The 17,256-nt window shown below is 38.5% G+C and overlaps 1 protein-coding gene across 6 annotated transcripts in view; it reads right to left on the bottom strand.

The window, feature by feature from the left end:
• Nucleotides 1-17,256, bottom strand: part of NRF1 (nuclear respiratory factor 1) — a 144,016-nt gene that overhangs the window by 87,065 nt on the left and 39,695 nt on the right. For all 6 annotated transcript variants that reach the window (XR_006212616.1, XM_042972093.1, XM_042972104.1 and 3 more), the window contains exon 2: nucleotides 6,335-6,566. Coding sequence is in view for 5 of the 6 variants with exons in the window: in XM_042972093.1 (XP_042828027.1) it covers nucleotides 6,335-6,557 (223 nt within the window). In the remaining variant the exon portion in view is untranslated. The remainder of the gene's footprint in view (nucleotides 1-6,334; nucleotides 6,567-17,256) is intronic.

Here is a 17,256-nt window from a genome sequence, read left to right as displayed (position 1 = left end):
CCCCCCCTCCCCGCCTTTTTTTTTATAAGAGCCATCCTTACAGGTGTTAGGTAACATCTCATGTGGTTTCAATTTGCATCTCCTTGATGATTAGTAATGTTGAGCATCTTTTCATGGGCCTGTTGACCATTTGTACATCTTCTTTAGAGAGATGTCTATTTCAGTCCTTTGTCCATTTAAAAAAAATTTTTTTTAACGTTTTATTATTGAGAGACAGAGAGACACAGAGCGTGAACAGGGGAGGGGTAGAGAGAGGGGGAGACACAGAATCTGAAGTAGGCTCCAGGCTCAGAGCTGTCAGCCCAGAGCCTGACACGGGGCTCAAACTCACAAACTGAGCTGAAGTTGGTTGTTTAACCAACTGAGCCACCCAGGCGCCCCTGTCCATTTTTAATCAGGTTATTTGTTTTTATTCTATTGAGTTGTAGGAGTCCAACATTTTATTACTAAAACTTTCAAATACAGAGCAAAGTTGAAAGATTTTTATGGCAAATATTCATATATCTTCCACTTACACTCTACTATTAATATTTTACTATCTGCATCTATCCATCTTTTTTTTTTAAAGTTTTTTAAAGACTGTTTTATTTTTAAGTAATCTCTACACCCAACATGGGGCTTGAACTCACAAGCCTCCAGATCAAGAGTTGCATGCTCTACTGACTGAGCATGAGACAGCCAGGTGCCCCCATCCATCTCTCTACCCATATCATTTTTTAAATTCTGATGCATGTATGGTTCTCCTAAGTATTCAGTAGGAAAATCATGGGCTAGAGTTCTATATTTGTTTGTAATTTTTTCTTTTGAGGTAAAATTTACATATACTGCAATGTAAAAATCTTAAGTGTAACTTCAATCAATTCTGAAAAATGTACACACCTATGATAACTAATCTATCAAGATAGATAATACCACTGCTACACAAAGTTCTCTTATGTCCCCTCCCAGTCAGTTCCTATCCAATCTCCCAAAAAGTACCTACAATTCTGATTTTTATCATCCTATATTAATTCTGCCTATTCTAGAACTTCAAATAAATAGAAATCATACAGAATATACTTTTTTGTGTAAGGTTTCTTTCACTTAGAATAATGTCTTTGAGGTTCATCCACACTGTTACATGTATTAGTAGTTTGTTCCTTTTTATTGATGAGTAATATTCCATAGTATGAATAAGTCATAGTTAATCCATTACCCTACTGATAGACACTCAGGGAATTTCAAGTTTTAGGCTATTAAGAATAAAGATGCTTAATTAATTTATGAATTCAATACAATTCAAATAAAAGTCCCAGTATGGGTTTTTGTGGAAATTGATAAATTGATCTTAAAATTTAAATGGAAATGCAAAAGGCCAAGAACGGCCAGAATAACTGTGAAGAATTTTAAGAATTTTAAAAGGTGCACTCCTATCAAATATCAGTAGTTACTATAAAGTAGTTACTATAAAGCAATAGTCATTAAGACAGTGTAGAACTGCCTGAAGGCTAGACAAATAAACCAATGCAACTTAATGAAGAGTTCACACACATCTTGTGTCAGAAGACCAAAGTGGGAAAAGGATGAATTATTAAAAATATGGTACTGGGGTGTACCTGCGTGGCTCAGTCGGTTAAGCGTCTGACTTCAGCTCAGGTCATGATCTCGTGGTTCATGGGTTCGAGCCCCGCACCGGGCTCTGTGCTGACAGCTCAGAGCCTGGCACCTGCTGCGGATTCTGTGTCTCCCTCTCTCTGCTCCTCCCCTGCTAACACACTGTCCTTCTCTCAAAAATAAATAAACATTTTAAAAGATTAAAAAAAAAAAAAGGGTACTGGGACAGGGGTGCCTGGATGGCTCAGTCAGTTGAATGTCTCTTGATTTTGGCTCAGGTCATGATCTCATGGTTCGTGGTTTCAAGCCCTGCATCAGGCTCTGTGCTGACAGTTCTGAGCTTGGATACTGCTTCACATTCTGTGTCTACCCGTCTCTCTGCCCCGCCCCGTCTTGTGTGCGTGCACGTGCGTGCTCTCTCTCACCCCCCTCAAAAATAAATAAACATCAGAAAAAAATTTTTAAAAACCCAACATAGTAAAAATCTTCATAACTTCCATAATACACTGTTGTAGAGCATTTATAAACTCAGGGTTAAGAATTCCTTAAATAAGACTCCAAAAGGATAAGCTGATAAATTTCACAATAATATAAATTAAAACCTTTATGGACAAAAAGAAATAATAAAAACTGAGGGAAAGGAGTGGTCAACAAATTGGGAGAAGATAATAAATGCAATGCATATTATCAAGAGAAGAACAGTATTAAATTTATGTCAATAACTCTTACAAATCAATAGGAAAAAAAAACGATAACCCAAATGGACAAAGGCATAAATAGGAAATGTGCACAAGAAGAAAAGTGAATAGTCAAAAAAGATCTGAAATGGTGCTCTATCTTGTCTTTCTACACTGTCTGGAGCCTCTTGCTCAGACACAAGTAAATTCAACCAACAGCGAGATATTTCATATTCATCCAACTGGCAAAACCAAAAAACGATTGGCAATACCAAATCTGGTATGGATTGGAAGCAAAAGGCACATTGTTTGTGGGAATGTAAGTTCATACAACGATCCGGAAAGACATTTGGAACATTTAGTAAAGTTGAAACTGTGCCCATCTTTGCCCTCTAATTCTCCTCTTGGGTATACCCTTCAGCATTGTTTTCAAGCTGCAGGTTTCTGTTCTTTGGTGGTTCATGAGTAATTTCGGTTTTTTGTGTTTTTTTTGTATTTTGTGTTTTTTAAAATAAAATGGAATGAAGTGAAAGATTCCAGAACATATCAGAGAGCATGTCACTTGCAGAGGGGTGTTACTCCATGAGAAACTTACTCAGTTATATGTGCATTCATTTCTCCTAGATCACAATGTAAAATGTATCACTGTGGGAACTGTCGAGAGTTTGAAAACCAATGCCAAAAGAAACTCTCACAATTTGTACAAGAAAACACAAAATAATTTTCATCTGCAGCTATTGTAATAGCAAAAACTTATACAACCTAAATGTTATAATGATATATGACGTATTTAGATGATGAATGGAATACCAAATAACAGTTAAAATAAAACTGCCACATTATCAATATGAATAGAATCTCAAAAAAAAAAAAAAACTGAATAAACAATGTTACACAGAGAGAGGATTAGAAATGGTATCATTTAGGGGCGCCTGGGTGGCTCAGTCGGTTAAGCGGCCGACTTCGGCTCAGGTCATGATCTCGCGGTCCGTGAGTTCGAGCCCCGCGTCGGGCTCTGTGCTGACCGCTCAGAGCCCGGAGCCTGTTTCAGATTCTGTGTCTCCCTCTCTCTGCCCCTCCCCTGTTCCTGCTCTGTCTCTCCCTGTCTCAAAAATAAATAAAACGTTAAAAAAAAAAATTAAAAAAAATAAGAAATGATATCATTTATATAAAATTTAACACATGTCAAACCAGGTTCAGTATTATTTATTGACACATAGGTGTACAGCAGAAGTATAAAAGAAATGCATGAGAATGAGCAAGATCAAATTTAGAATAGCGGTTACCTCAGTGGAGGGAGAGAAAAGAATAGGATTAGAAAAGCAGCAACCTGCTTCCCTTCCCTCTCCGTTCACCTTACTTCATTACTTCCTCCAGAGTCCTCAGTGCTTTTTATTTTACTTTATTATTTGTACCCTTCTCTCCACCACTGGTCTGTAAGCTACTGTAAGAGCAAGCTCCTGCCTGTCTTGTTTGTAGCAGCTATACATAGTGACAGAGAGTATACAGTAATTCCTCAATAACTGCTGAATGGTTAAATGGTATATCATCTCTACCAGCTAGGCCTCAGTTTCCGCATTTGCCACATGAAAGTGTTAGATTAGACTCCTTTCCTAATTTTAACACTATGACAATTCAGCACATACAGTAATGTAGCAAAACTCTGTCTCAAAAGCATCTTCCTTCCTAGGGAAGAAGTTGACCTGGATTCATTATGTTAGGATGCCCTCTTCTGGGAAGTATAAAAATTTCAAAAATATATTTTGCAAACATTTCATGTGTTCCTGCCACTAAGTTTTATTTTAAAATCACAATTCCAGAAATACACAGTGGATAATAACTGATGGTAATTAGATCGTTTTTCATTACACTTGTCTTCTTCTCTTTAAACATAGCAAATACTAAAAAGATGAAATATGTTGGCTATTCCCGATAATTGATTTACTGTTCAGCTTTCCCTAAATATCTTATAAGATCAATGTTCTTTATACAGTATCAAACCCATCCAGGCATGGCTTACATGGAGTCTTCCACATAGTGCTTAACATACAATGTAAATAGCAAAGAGAATGGTACAAAATATAGCCCAGCTTTAAGTCATTTAGTGGCCCAGAACATCTCAAAACCTTAAATTGGATTAAGATAATCCAGGATTTCTAGTGTCCTCAGGCATCTGGCAGAAGCAAAGAAAAATCCTCTCTAGAGGACAATAATATTATTCTAGACCCCAAATTATTTCTAAAAGTAAATTTCCAAACACACCATCCGGCATTCATTTAAATATAACCAATACATAAAGAGAAAAACTAATGTAAACAAGAAATAGCACTAACAGCATATAACAGAAAAAGACTCACGGGCACTTCAGAGAGTAGAATTACCAAATATACTATAAAATCATGATGCTTACTTCACTCACAGAGAATAAAAAAACTTTTTTTTCTACTACAACTAGAAACTATAATAGTACAACTTTGGGGAGAAAAAAACCTACTAGAAATTCTAAAACAAGAAAAAAAACTATATTACTAAAATTAGCTTTCTCAGTGATCTCAGTGGACAGATTTAAAAGCACCTTAGACACAGTTGAAGAGAAAAATTAATAAACTGGAAGAGAGTTTGAAGAAACCCAGTCCAGAGACTGAAGCATAAAGAGACAAAATGATAGTAATACAGAATAGAAGGTGAGAGACATAAAGGACTCGATGAGAAAAACTAACATATTTAATTGGAGTCATAGAAGGAAGAGATGGAATGGAGCAAAGGCAAAACTTGAAGCAAACTCTACAGTGACTAAGATTTTCTGGAACTGATGAAAGACATCAATACACAGATTCAAGATGTTCAAAGAATCCTAAACAATTAAATGAGAAGTCCAGAGCCAGATATAGCACAAAAACTGAACACAGGAAAACCAAACCAAAACAAAACAAAACAAAAGACAGAGAAGATCTTAAGAACAGTCGGAGGTGGGGTCTGTGTGGGAGATAACCTTCAAAGGAGCAGCTGTTAGAATAAAGGAGTTGAATTCCAAAAAGCAAGGATGGAAGCCAGGACAGTGGAAAGAGTTTCTTAAATATGGGGGGGAGGGGGATAAGTACCAACGTAGAATTCTATACCCAGTAAGAACATCCTTCAAGATGGAAGGTTAAATAAGAACATTCTCAGACAAATAAAAACTGAGAGGGGCGCCTGGGTGGCTCAGTTGGTTAGGCATCCGGCTTTGGCTCAGGTCATGATCTCACGGTCCATGAGTTCGAGCCCCATGTCGGGCTCTGTGCTGACAGCTCAGAGCCAGAAGCCTGCTTTAGATTCTGTGTTTCCCTCTCTCTCTGTCCCTCCCCCACTCATAGTCTATCTCTGTCTCTCTCTCAAATAAATAAAACCTTAAAAATTTTTAAAAAACGAACACTAACAATGGATAAAACAAAAAATAATGTCTTGTATGGCTTAAAATATACAAAGAATCAATACACAGAACAACAAGAGCATATAGGTCAGGATCAGGGGAATAAAATCCGAGTGTTCCAAGAAAATTGCATTATCCCTAAGAGGACAAAAGTACCAGTTACAGAAGACTTCGAAATAAGTTAAAGATGTATTATAATTTCTAGGGGTACCACTCATCATAAAAATATGTATAACTTCCAAACTGACAAGAAAAAAAATTAAAAATTTTCCAGTCCCTCCAAAACATGAAGGAAATATAAACAAAGAATAAGTGGGATGAAGAGAAAGCATACAATAAACATGGTAAATTTAAATCGAAATATACCAGTGACTACATTCAATGTAAATGGACTAAGTGCTTTAGTTAAAAAGTCAAAAGATTGCTGGAATGGATGAAAAAACAAAAACAGTCATATCGTTAATAGTATATGATTCTAAAGCTTCAGTCTCAGTATAACACAAGCACAAGTTGTAAATGCAAGGTTTAAAAGAAAAAATCATGAAGGTATGATATGGAGACGTATGTGAGAGTGCCTGCATCCTAGGCCCTTTCAGATATGCACAATACCAGAGGTAAGCGAAAAATAAAGAGCATCTGATCCAAACAACATTACCTGCAGCAGCCAGATGAGCGGTGACCTCATCAGCCGCTGTGGAGTTGAGTATGTCTGAATCATCGTAAGAGGTGTCCTCAGGAGAAGAAGGAGAGTCTTCATCAGCACTCAGCATACTGTGCTCAGTGTAGGTGGCCACATGGACCTGCTGTACTTGTTGGGCAACTGCATGGGCTTCTATGGTAGCCATGTGTTCAGTTTGGGTCACTCCGTGTTCCTCCATGAAGATTTACTGTCAGAAGAAAAGGCAAAGAACAGAATTCAGTGTGTAATATAACACAATGCTTATACTAAGCAATATTTTCCTCAAGAGCAGAGGAAGGCTACAATTTCACTACATACCTCACCACACCAAGTCGTAGGAAATGGAAAGCACCATTCAAATATGACCTAAAAATGGTAGAATGTTTCCCTGATGTAAAACCATTCTGATAGAAATTCACGGTGCTAATTTTATCCCTCAGGTCACAAAACCGTAAGTACTCTTGATATCACATATAATAATAAAAAGATACTTTAAAGAACAATAAAAAGATACTTTAAAGATCTTGATGACTCTCATTTGAAATTGTAGACATAAAAACACTTAGTAAGTGGGGCATGTGGGTGGCTCATTTGGTGAAGCATCCAACTGTTGATTTCAGCTCAGGTCATCATCTCATGGTTTGGTTTGTGGGATCAAGCCCTGTGTCGGGCTTGTGCTGATAACATGGCACCTGCTTGGGATTCTCTCTCCCTCTCTCTCTGCCTCTCCCCCATTTGCATGTGCGCGCATGCGCACTCTCTCTCGTTTTCTCTCTCAAAATAAACTTAAAAAAAAAAAACAGGAAGTAAATGAATACTTAACATTTTCTTTGTATTTCAGACAAATGGAAGTTAAGCTTTATTTTTCCCAAAAATAAATCACTTAAAATGGTCTTTCTGCTTATAAAACTGTGCTTCTTATAAATCTTGATATGATAAAGTAATTTTTTAAGTTTATTTATTTTGAGAGAGAGAGAGAGAGAGAGAGACAGAGCAGGGGAGGGGCAGAGAAGGAGAGAGAGAGAATCTCAAGCAGGCTCTGCACTATCAGCACAGGGCCTGACATGAAGCTTTATCTCACGAACTGTGAGATCATGACCTGAGCTAAAATCAAGAGTCCAACACTCAACCGACTCAGCCACCCAGGTTCCCCATGATGCAGTAATCTATAAAGTAGTAACATAAAGGTTTGTACTTCTATGGCAATTTTAATCTGTCCCCTCTTCCCCCTCAACTTACAGAAGTGCGTTATCCTTAAAAATTTTTTTGAAGCAAACATACATATGTTCATATACAAAAGTCAATTGCTTTCCTATATACCAATAAACAAATAGAATTTGAATTTAAAACACGTTGCCATTTACATTAGCAGGTGAACAAAAAACCAAAAAAACCAATAAACAAAACCCAGAATACTTAGGTATATATCTAACAAAATATGGGCACAATCTATTTGAGGAAAACTACAAACTCTGATGAAGGAAATCAAAGAAGAACTAAATAACAGAAACAGATTCCATGTTCATGGATAGGAAGATTCAATACTGTCAAGATGTCCTAAATCGACCCATGGATTCAATGCAATCCCAACTGGAATCCCAGCAAGTTATTTTATGAATATCAAAACTGACTCTCAAGTTTATGTGGAAAGGTAAAAGACCCAGAATAGCAAACATGACACTGAAGAAGAACAAAGCTGGAAGACTGATACTACTCTGTTTCAAGACTTATTAAAGCTACAGTAATCAAAGCAATATGGAATTAGTGAAAGAACAAACAAATCAATGGAACAGAATAGAGAGACCAGAAATAGATCCCCATAAATACAGTCAACTGATCTTTGACAAACAAGCAAAGGCAATACAACGGAGCCAAAAGAGTCTCCTCAACAAATGGTGCTAGAACAACTGGGCATCACATGTCAAAAGTGACTCTCCACAGACTTTACACCCTTCCAAAAATTAACTCAAAATGGATCATAGACCTAAATTAATATGGAAGACTATAAGACTCCTAGAAAATAACATAGGAGAGAAGCTAAGTGACCTTTGCTATGGTGATGACTTTTTACAGACAACATCAAATGCTTGATCCACAAAAGAAATAATTGAGATGCTGGACATCATTAAAAATTTCTGCTCTATGAAAAGAACTTTCTACGAAGATAATGAGAACACGAGTCACAGACTAGGAGAATTTATCTGTAAAAGTCATTGGATAAAGGACTATTTTCCAAAACATACAAAGAACTCTTAAAACTAAACCATCAGAAAATGAACCACCTGATTAAAAAATGGCGAAAGACCTGAACAGACACCTCACCAAAAAGTTATACAGATGGCAGATTAAGCATGTGAAAAGATGTCCGATCATGTCATTAGGGGATTGTAAATGAAAACAGTGAGATAATAATATACATCTACTGGAATGGCTAAAATCCAAAACACCAATACTACCAGATGCTGGTTAGGATGTGAAGCAACAGCAATTCTTATTTATTAATGGGGGGAATGCAAAATGGTATAGACACTTTGGGAGATCGCTTGGAAGTTTATAACAAAACTAAATATATTCTTAACACACAATCCAGTAATTGTGGTCTTTGGTATTTACCAAAGAAGTTACAAACTTCTGTCCACAAAAAAAAAAAAAACTGTTAAGAGATGTTTACAGCATATTCATAATTGTTATACCTGGGAAGTAACTGAAATATCCTTCAGTAGGTGGATATCCATTCAACAGAATGAATAAATCAACTGTGGAACATCCAGATAATGGAATATTATTCAGCATTACAAAGACATGAGCTATTAAGCTATGAAAAGACATGGAGGAACCTTAAATGCATAGCTAAGTGAAAGAAGTCAATGTTAAAAGGCTACATATTGTATGACTACAACTATATGAAAGGTCTGGAAAAGGCAGAACTATGGAGACAGTAAAAGAGTCAGCAGTGGTTGCCAGGGATGAGGGGGAAGAAAGAATCAAAAGGCGGAGCACAAATTCTGTAGGGTGGTAAAACTACTGCGTATGATACTATAAACGGTAGAAAATATGTCATTATGCATTTATCAAACCCATAGAACGAAAACACAAACAGTAAGCCACAATGTGAATTATGGGATGATAATGGTGTGGCAGTGTAGGCTGACCTGTTAGAACAAGTGCACCTCTCTGGTATGGAGGATGTTGGTACTGGGGGAGGCTGTGCCGGGGGGGGGAGGGGGGCACACGGGGAAACTATGCTCTCCCCTCTATGTGTCAATTATACCTCAAGAAAGGTTAAAAAAGAAAAGAAGTTCTGCCACATGCTACCACACAGATGAACTTGAAGACACGCTAAGGGAAATAAGCCAGTCCAAAAGGACAAATCCTGTATGATGGATTCCACTTATATGAGGTCTCTGAAGCAGCCAAATTCATAGACAGAGAGCAGAAGGGTGGTTGCAAGCGGTTGAGAGGGGAGGGAAAACAGAGGGACGGCCTCACAGGACAGAGTTTCAGTTTTGCAAGATGAAAAGAGTTCTGGAGGTTACACAGCAATATAAACGTACTTGACACTACCGAACCGTATACTACGAAGTGGTTAAGGTGGTGGGTACATTTTATGTTATGTAGATTTTTCCACAATTAAAAAAAAAAAAAAAAATCATCCCTGACATCAGTGTAACTACTGTGTGAAGGATAAATGAATGACATCATAGAGCAGAACAATAAAACTAGCCGTTATTATCTTAAAAAAAAAAAACTTTGCATATTGTTTGATTTAAAAAAAAAAAAAAGAATACAGGGGCACCTCAGTGGCTCAGTTGGTGAAGTGTCCAACTCTTGGTTTCAGTTCAGGTCATGATCTCATGGTTTGTGGGATCAAGCCCTGCGTCGGGCTCTGCACTGACAGCACGGAACCTGCTTGGGATTCTCTCTCCCCCTCTCTCTGCCCCCCCCACCCCGCTCATACTGTCTCTCTCTCAAAATAAAGAAATCAACTTAAAAAAAATATTTAAAAAGAGTACAATACTCTGAAATAAGTCAGTCAAAGACAAATGCTATGATTTCACTCATATGTGGAATTTAAGAAACAAAACAAGCGAACAAAGAAAAAAAGACAAACCAAGAAACAGACTCTTAACTATAGAGAACAAACAGATGGTTACCAGAAGGCAGGGGGATGGGGGGAATACATGAAGGGAATTAAGAGTCACTGAGTGATGTATGGAATTGTGAAATCACTATATTGTACACCTGAAACTAATATAACACTGCATGTTAACTATACTGGAATTAAAATTTAAAAATAATTTTAATAAAAAAAATTCTTAAAGGTAAAATTTCTCAGTCAAGAGTATATATATTTTAAATTTTGATGCTTACTGACAAGCTGAGTGTTTAATCTCTACTTGTATAACCCACCCAGCCACCCACCCCCAATCTGGAATTCAACCAGCATGCAACAGAATAAATACAGCACTACATATCTAGAGTTTACCAGTAAAAAAAAGAAAGGCAGCCAGACAGCTATAACCCTTATGGCTATAAGTAAGAAGAATATACTTATCTATTCAAGTAAAATTCTTCTATCATTTTTATTCTACTCTATTGTAAAACTTTCCTTTTCCTTCTTTGAAGACTTCTGAGATCCTTGGTTTCTCTGAGTGATTGCTTTCTTTCTTTTCCCTAGAGGCCTACCCCTACCCTTACCCCTCCAGAGAGCTTTCTTAAGCCCCATCTTGTTATGTCTTTGTTCTTCAGGTCAACTGGTTCCATGTAGATGATGACCAGATCTTCGCCTTTCAGAGAGGCTCTTGATTTCTGTTTAATGTTCTTGTGTTGTGTCCAAAAAAAATTTTTTTTTGCTCTTTTTATTACCTTCTCTCACTCTCACACCACTATACATATAACAACTCATCCTTCTAACTCTGATTCCTAACTTTGGGACTATTCAATTATCTCAAGGAGTATTCTCTATTTCAAAATAAAATTCACTTTAATTACAAAATAAAACAACCACATGATGTCTCAAATCTACAAAGGTCAGGAATCACTGATTATCATTTGACCCCCCCGCTTTCCACACGTTCTTTCTGCTTGAGGTCATCTCCCCAGCCCTGTATCTCTGTGTGGCATAATGCTTTCATGATTGTTTCTTCAAATGGAGCTTTGGAAGATACCTGGTAAAATAGCATGTATTTAATAAGAGAAAAAAAAATTTTTTTAAAAAAGGTAAAATGTTAACATTTGGGAAATGTGGGTAATGAGAGATCTTTATACTATTTTTGCAACTTTTCTAAAAATCTAAAATTATGTTGAAATAATTTTTTTCTTTTCTTCCTCTTCTCCTCCTCCTCTTCCTCCCCCTCCTCCTCCTCCTACTTTTCCTTCTTCTTCTTCTTTTCTTCTTGTTTAAAGAAAGCTATCTAGGGGCGCCTGGGTGGCTCGGTCAGTTAAGCGTCCGACTTTGGCTCAGGTCACGATCTCACGGTCCGTGAGTTCGAGCCCCGCGTCGGGCTCTGTGCTGACAGCTCAGAGCCTGGAGCCTGTTTCGGATTCTGTGTCTCCCTCTCTCTCTGCCCCTCCCCTGTTCATGCTCTGTCTCTCTCTGTCTCAAAAATAAATAAACGTTAAAAAAAAAAATTAAAAAAAAAAGAAAGCTATCTAGTAAGGTTTCTTCCATATCCTAAGTTTGGTGCATTTCAGAATATTCAAGGGACTATATCCTATCTCCCAGATTTGCACATATCAAAATGCAATTTGGACACACTATTTAAGTTGCACAATTAAACACAATATACGAGAGGAAAACACCATGAAAATACTGTTTTTCCATCCATTTCACTGTTCTACAGTGATAGACAAACTACGTAGGTCATTTTTAAATTCTGGGTTCTTCAAAATTGTTTTTAAATGATTTGGGATTAGATGGCAATCTAACTGTCTTTCAAAGGGATTTGTCCACCATGCACTTGGTGTAATGGATTTCCATTCTTTCCTGCAGAATGCGGTCCGCGGCATAAATCAATACGGCAGTCTGTTTCACAGGCCTGTCACTTGTGCCCAGTGCCTCATCACTTTCCACCTCTCTCCCCATCCCACCCTGCAGCCTCTCTAACCATTTCTTTCAGCACTCTGTAAAAAGCAAAGGCAAAGGTATTTCAGACTTCTCTGAACCAGAGAAGGATACTTGTAAATGATGCTTTCGATGTTTTCATAAAATAACACATAAAATAGGATGTTTAAAGCCAGATATGACTGGCGCGCGCACGCGCGCACACACACACACACACACACACACACACACACACACACACACTGCTGGAGGTCATCATTTCTAGTAAACCATTTTAACTTTCATCCATGCGGAGTCAGATTCTGCAGACAGCAAAACTGATAGGAAATGCTAATAAATGAAAACAGATAGTAAGAATGTTTAAAAACAGCACAGACTATTATCAGATTGTCCAGGACGCTTGGGATAAGTTACTTAACCCGTAAGCCTCAATTTCAACATTTGTTTTTAAGTGAAAAGAAAACGATAGTTCCTGTCCTCAAAGCATATGAGGTTAAACGATATCATCCAGATAAAGTGAAAAACACAATGCTCAGGCACATAAATGCTCAATATTAATTATGATGATGACATCAGAATTCCTCATACCCTTTATGGTCATACCCTTCTTGACTCAATACCTGACTAGTCTTGCAAGGACTGGGCCTCAATTTGTTTATCTTTACATGAGACATCCAGCTCTGAGAATATGGTTTTCTTGTGTGCAAGATTTTGAGTCGGGCATCTAAAAAGCCCTTCCTTATTATACTAACTCTGGCAACTGAGATACTGTCCTCCTAGACATAAGGAAACAGTAGAGAACCCACAACTCCAGCCTAATTGTATGAGAGTGCACAAAATGGAGAGCTAGTAGATGAACCTACAGTGACTCCTCCAAACAGATGTGAGAAGCAAGGTGAAAGCAACTTGTCACTCTAGATACCGCATCCAAATGAAGGTACATGTGGGGCCAGTGATGTTCGGCAGATTAGTCAACACTCCACTCAAGAAAGTCATTCCCCAAAACAATAACATTGCATTTAATAAGTTTACTAAAACCTCTTTCTTTCGTAGCTGGATCATCATGGGGTTGGGAAGGAGTGGTCTGGTACAGAGGAGTTCCTGCTCTTGCCATGCTGGGCCAGGAAGGGCGAGACTGAAAGGTAGTGAAAAAGGCCCAGAAAAACGGATTTGCCTGTCTCCAAGCACCCTGGTAGTTGAAGTCAATAACGCCTAGGAAGCTACCAGAATTTGGATGACACGTCCAACAGAGTTCAATTTAACCTAATCCACACACAATGGATAAGATTAAGTGTAGAATATTAAAAAAAATCAAAGTATAAAGAGCAGGCCAGGAAATCCAATCGAGGTATAACTTAACGTAAAGGAAACCACTCGGCTAATCAATAGCATTATCATATCAAAAGAAAAACTGCCAAGAACTGCCGAAGGGAAAGTCTCAGAGCCAGGCTGCGTCCACAGGCCAAACCAGGCAGAGTAAAACCAAGAGGTTCAACCTATATTCTCGGACATGTCCAGAATCTAAACTCCATAACTAGGATAGAAATTTCGCTCGACAGAAGAGCCTTTCTCAAGAAAGCCTAAAGTTAACAGTAGAATTTGATTCTTGGGGGAATGTAAAGTAATGGATCAAAATCTCAACACAGCAGGAAAAAAAAAAACTGCACAAGAAAGTCAAGGTGAAAAGAGCAGCACGGGTAAAATGTAGCTTAATTCTGAGTAATAAGTGGAGCTTAAGACAAGAAGAATCCATTTGATCTTCCTAGGAATATTCTCTTTCAAAAAGCCCACTGGTGATACCGGACTTGAAAAAAATATCCTCCCACACCACTGTGCTCTCCAAAGAGGGAGAAAAAATGAAGCCACAGTCATGTAGGCAGTTGATTGTTTTCCATTTTCAGACTCCAACTATAGGTAAAAATGCAGAAAACTAAATATAGTACAAAATAGAATGGAAGGGTTATGAACCATGACCATGCAAAAGCACAGATAAAACTGAGAGAAATGAGGGGCGCCTGGGTGGCTCAGTCGGTTAAGCGTCCGATTTCAGCTCAGGTCATGATCTCACAGTTCGTGAGTTCGAGCCCCGCGTCGGGCTCTGTGCTGACAGCTCAGAGCCTGGAGCCTGCTTCGGATTCTGTGTCTCCCTCTCTCTCTGCCCCTCCCCTGCTTATGCTCTGTCTCTCTCTGTCTCAAAAATAAATAAAAACATTAAAAAAAAAATTAAAAAAAAAAAAACTGAGAGAAATGAGGAAGAAGGGGTGGGGGAGTGGAGGAATGGCTAGGAGCACTGACATCCCCTCTTCATGCAGTGAGGGAGTCAGGAGATGCTATTAAGAGCTAATGGAAGGGGCACCTCAGTGGCTCAGTTGGACTCTTGATTTCAACTCAGGTCATGATCCCAGGGTCGTGGGATCAAGCCCCCCATCGGGATCTGTGCTGAGTGTGGAGTCTGCTTAAGATTCTCTCTTTCTTTCTTTCCCTCTCTCTCTCTCTCTCTCTCTCTCTCTGTGCCTCCCCCCTATTCACACTCTATCAAAAAAAAAAAAAAAAAAGAGGGGCGCCTGGGTGGCTCAGTCGGTTGAGCGTCCGACTTCGGCTCAGGTCATGATCTCATAGTTCATAGGTTTGAGCCCCGCATCAGGCTCTGTGCTGACTGCTTGCTCAGAGCCTGGAGCCTGCTTCAGATTCTGTCTCTTTCTCTCTCTGTCCCTCCCTCGCTCACACTTTGTCTCACTCTCACTCTAGCTCTCAAAAAAAAATAAATAAATAAAGGTAAAAAAAAAAAAAAAAGAGCGAAAGGAAGAACTCAGGATGACGATGTAACCAACAAAACTAGAGGGGAGCACAGGGAACACTGAGGTAATCCTTATACAGAAGGAAATCAAAAATGCCCACATCTGATAAACCAAGAAGTGGTACTGACATATTATTTACAGTTACAGAGTGCTTATTGTTTGACAATATCATAAACAAAATTTAACTATTTTATATATTTTATAGAGATATAAAAATGGTCAATCATCTCTGAAAAGTAGGACTTTTCAGGGGGTAGGGAAGAGTGTGGCAAAGGCCATTGATTTTTATTATAAATCCTTCTACTTGATTTTTTATCATGAGTGTATACTTTGGCTTCTACCAAAATAAACTTTTAAAACAAATAACTAGAAGATAGCCTTCCAAACTGAGCCTTTTGAAATTTAAGTGACAGACTATAGCAAATTGTCACTAGAAAAATCAAATTCTTATCTTATGCTAAGAATCAAGAGAACAGCACAGATCAAGTTTAGAAATCATCTTGCCTTGCGTAAAAGTAACTTCTTAATTTGGAGCATCTGAAAGTAACAAAATTTTGTATGACTGCAATCACATAGTATTTTTCATTCTGATATGTTGACAAAATTTGTAGATATTCATTAATATTAATAACAGCCCAAGAATCCAGTTAATAATAGTGCTGTTATATAATATGTGAGAAAAAAAGCTCACTACACGACATCATAATGACTTACGGATGAGTATTCGCAGTATTGTCAAACTAATACTGTAAGCTCATTGAAGGCAGCACTTGGGTCCATCAAGTCTCTATGAATAGTAGCTGTCATCATTTGCTCTTTAATAAATGTTTGGGTATATAATTGGTTGCATATTTTAATTACTAAAGCAAAACCCAGGCATTACGGTTTCTGTAGTTTCCCCGTAAGGCTGTGATGGCTATTCATCTCTTGTCTTTCAGTCCCAAGCCCTTCTATTGTGCTGAAGTGCTGTCTACCCAGCTTTGGGCTGGGTCAGCAGCCAACCTTTACCAGACTTGCCTGCCAGTTTCCTGTTAGGTTTTACCAAGGGGAAGCAAAAGTGTGGACTAGGAGGAGGGAGGGAGAGGGGATTTCCTTGTAGTTCTCATTCCTATCCACGTTGTTCCAGCAAAGAGGGCAGCTCTATCTCCCAGCTCCAGCTGCCCCTTCTCCCCTGGTGGGTGAGCACCAGCTGCCTGGCATCCCACTCAGAGATCCAGCTACCAGCTGTGTGGGGGCCCCTCTGAACTCCGAGAGTCTTCTCTTCTGTTCCTCCAGCCCTAGGGGTGGTGGCTGCCAGCCGTAGTTCTTAGTATCTGGATTACCTCGATGTCCACTTTTTGCCCCTTCAGTCTTCCAGCACCTAGGTAGCCCATTCCCAGAATTAAATGCCCTGAAATACCTCCTATGGTTTACTAGGCCTGGATTGATACAAAGGGAAGAAAATATGTACCCTCATCAGAAATAACTCATAGGGGGGCGCCTGGGTGGCTCAGTCGGTTGAGCATCCGACTTCAGCTCAGGTCATGATCTCATGGTCCGGGAGTTCCAGCCCCGCGTCGGGCTCTGTGCTGATGGCTCAGAGCCTGGAGCCTGTTTCAGATTCTGTGTCTCCCTCTCTCTCTAACCCTCCCCCATTCATGCTCTGTCTCTCTCTGTCTCAAAAATAAATAAACGTTAAAAAAAAATTTTTTTTAATAAAAAAAAGAAATAACTCATAGGGTGCTGGTAAGCAGCAAAACTTTATACTGACTTGTATAAGTCAATACAACAAAATGTATTGATATTTTATATTGTCAATAAAGTAGATCCTAAGGACATTTTCCGGTAAGATTTCCACTAGGGTTTGTTTCCACACACTGATGGAAGGTGAACTCAAATCTTGAGTCTGATGAATGATTAAAACAAGGCTAAGTTAGAGAGTATAATATGAGTCATGAAGAGAGAAATGTAACACTTAGAAGTTAAGAGGGTAACAGACAGAAAGGGAGGTGGGAGATATAAATATAACCCTGTATCTGTTTGAGTGTATCTTACTT

This window comes from Panthera tigris, chromosome A2, assembly GCF_018350195.1.
Source record: "Panthera tigris isolate Pti1 chromosome A2, P.tigris_Pti1_mat1.1, whole genome shotgun sequence".
NCBI lineage: Eukaryota > Metazoa > Chordata > Mammalia > Carnivora > Felidae > Panthera > Panthera tigris.
Note: the sequence above shows the minus strand (reverse complement) of the source record. Positions and strands in the feature narration are given on the sequence as shown.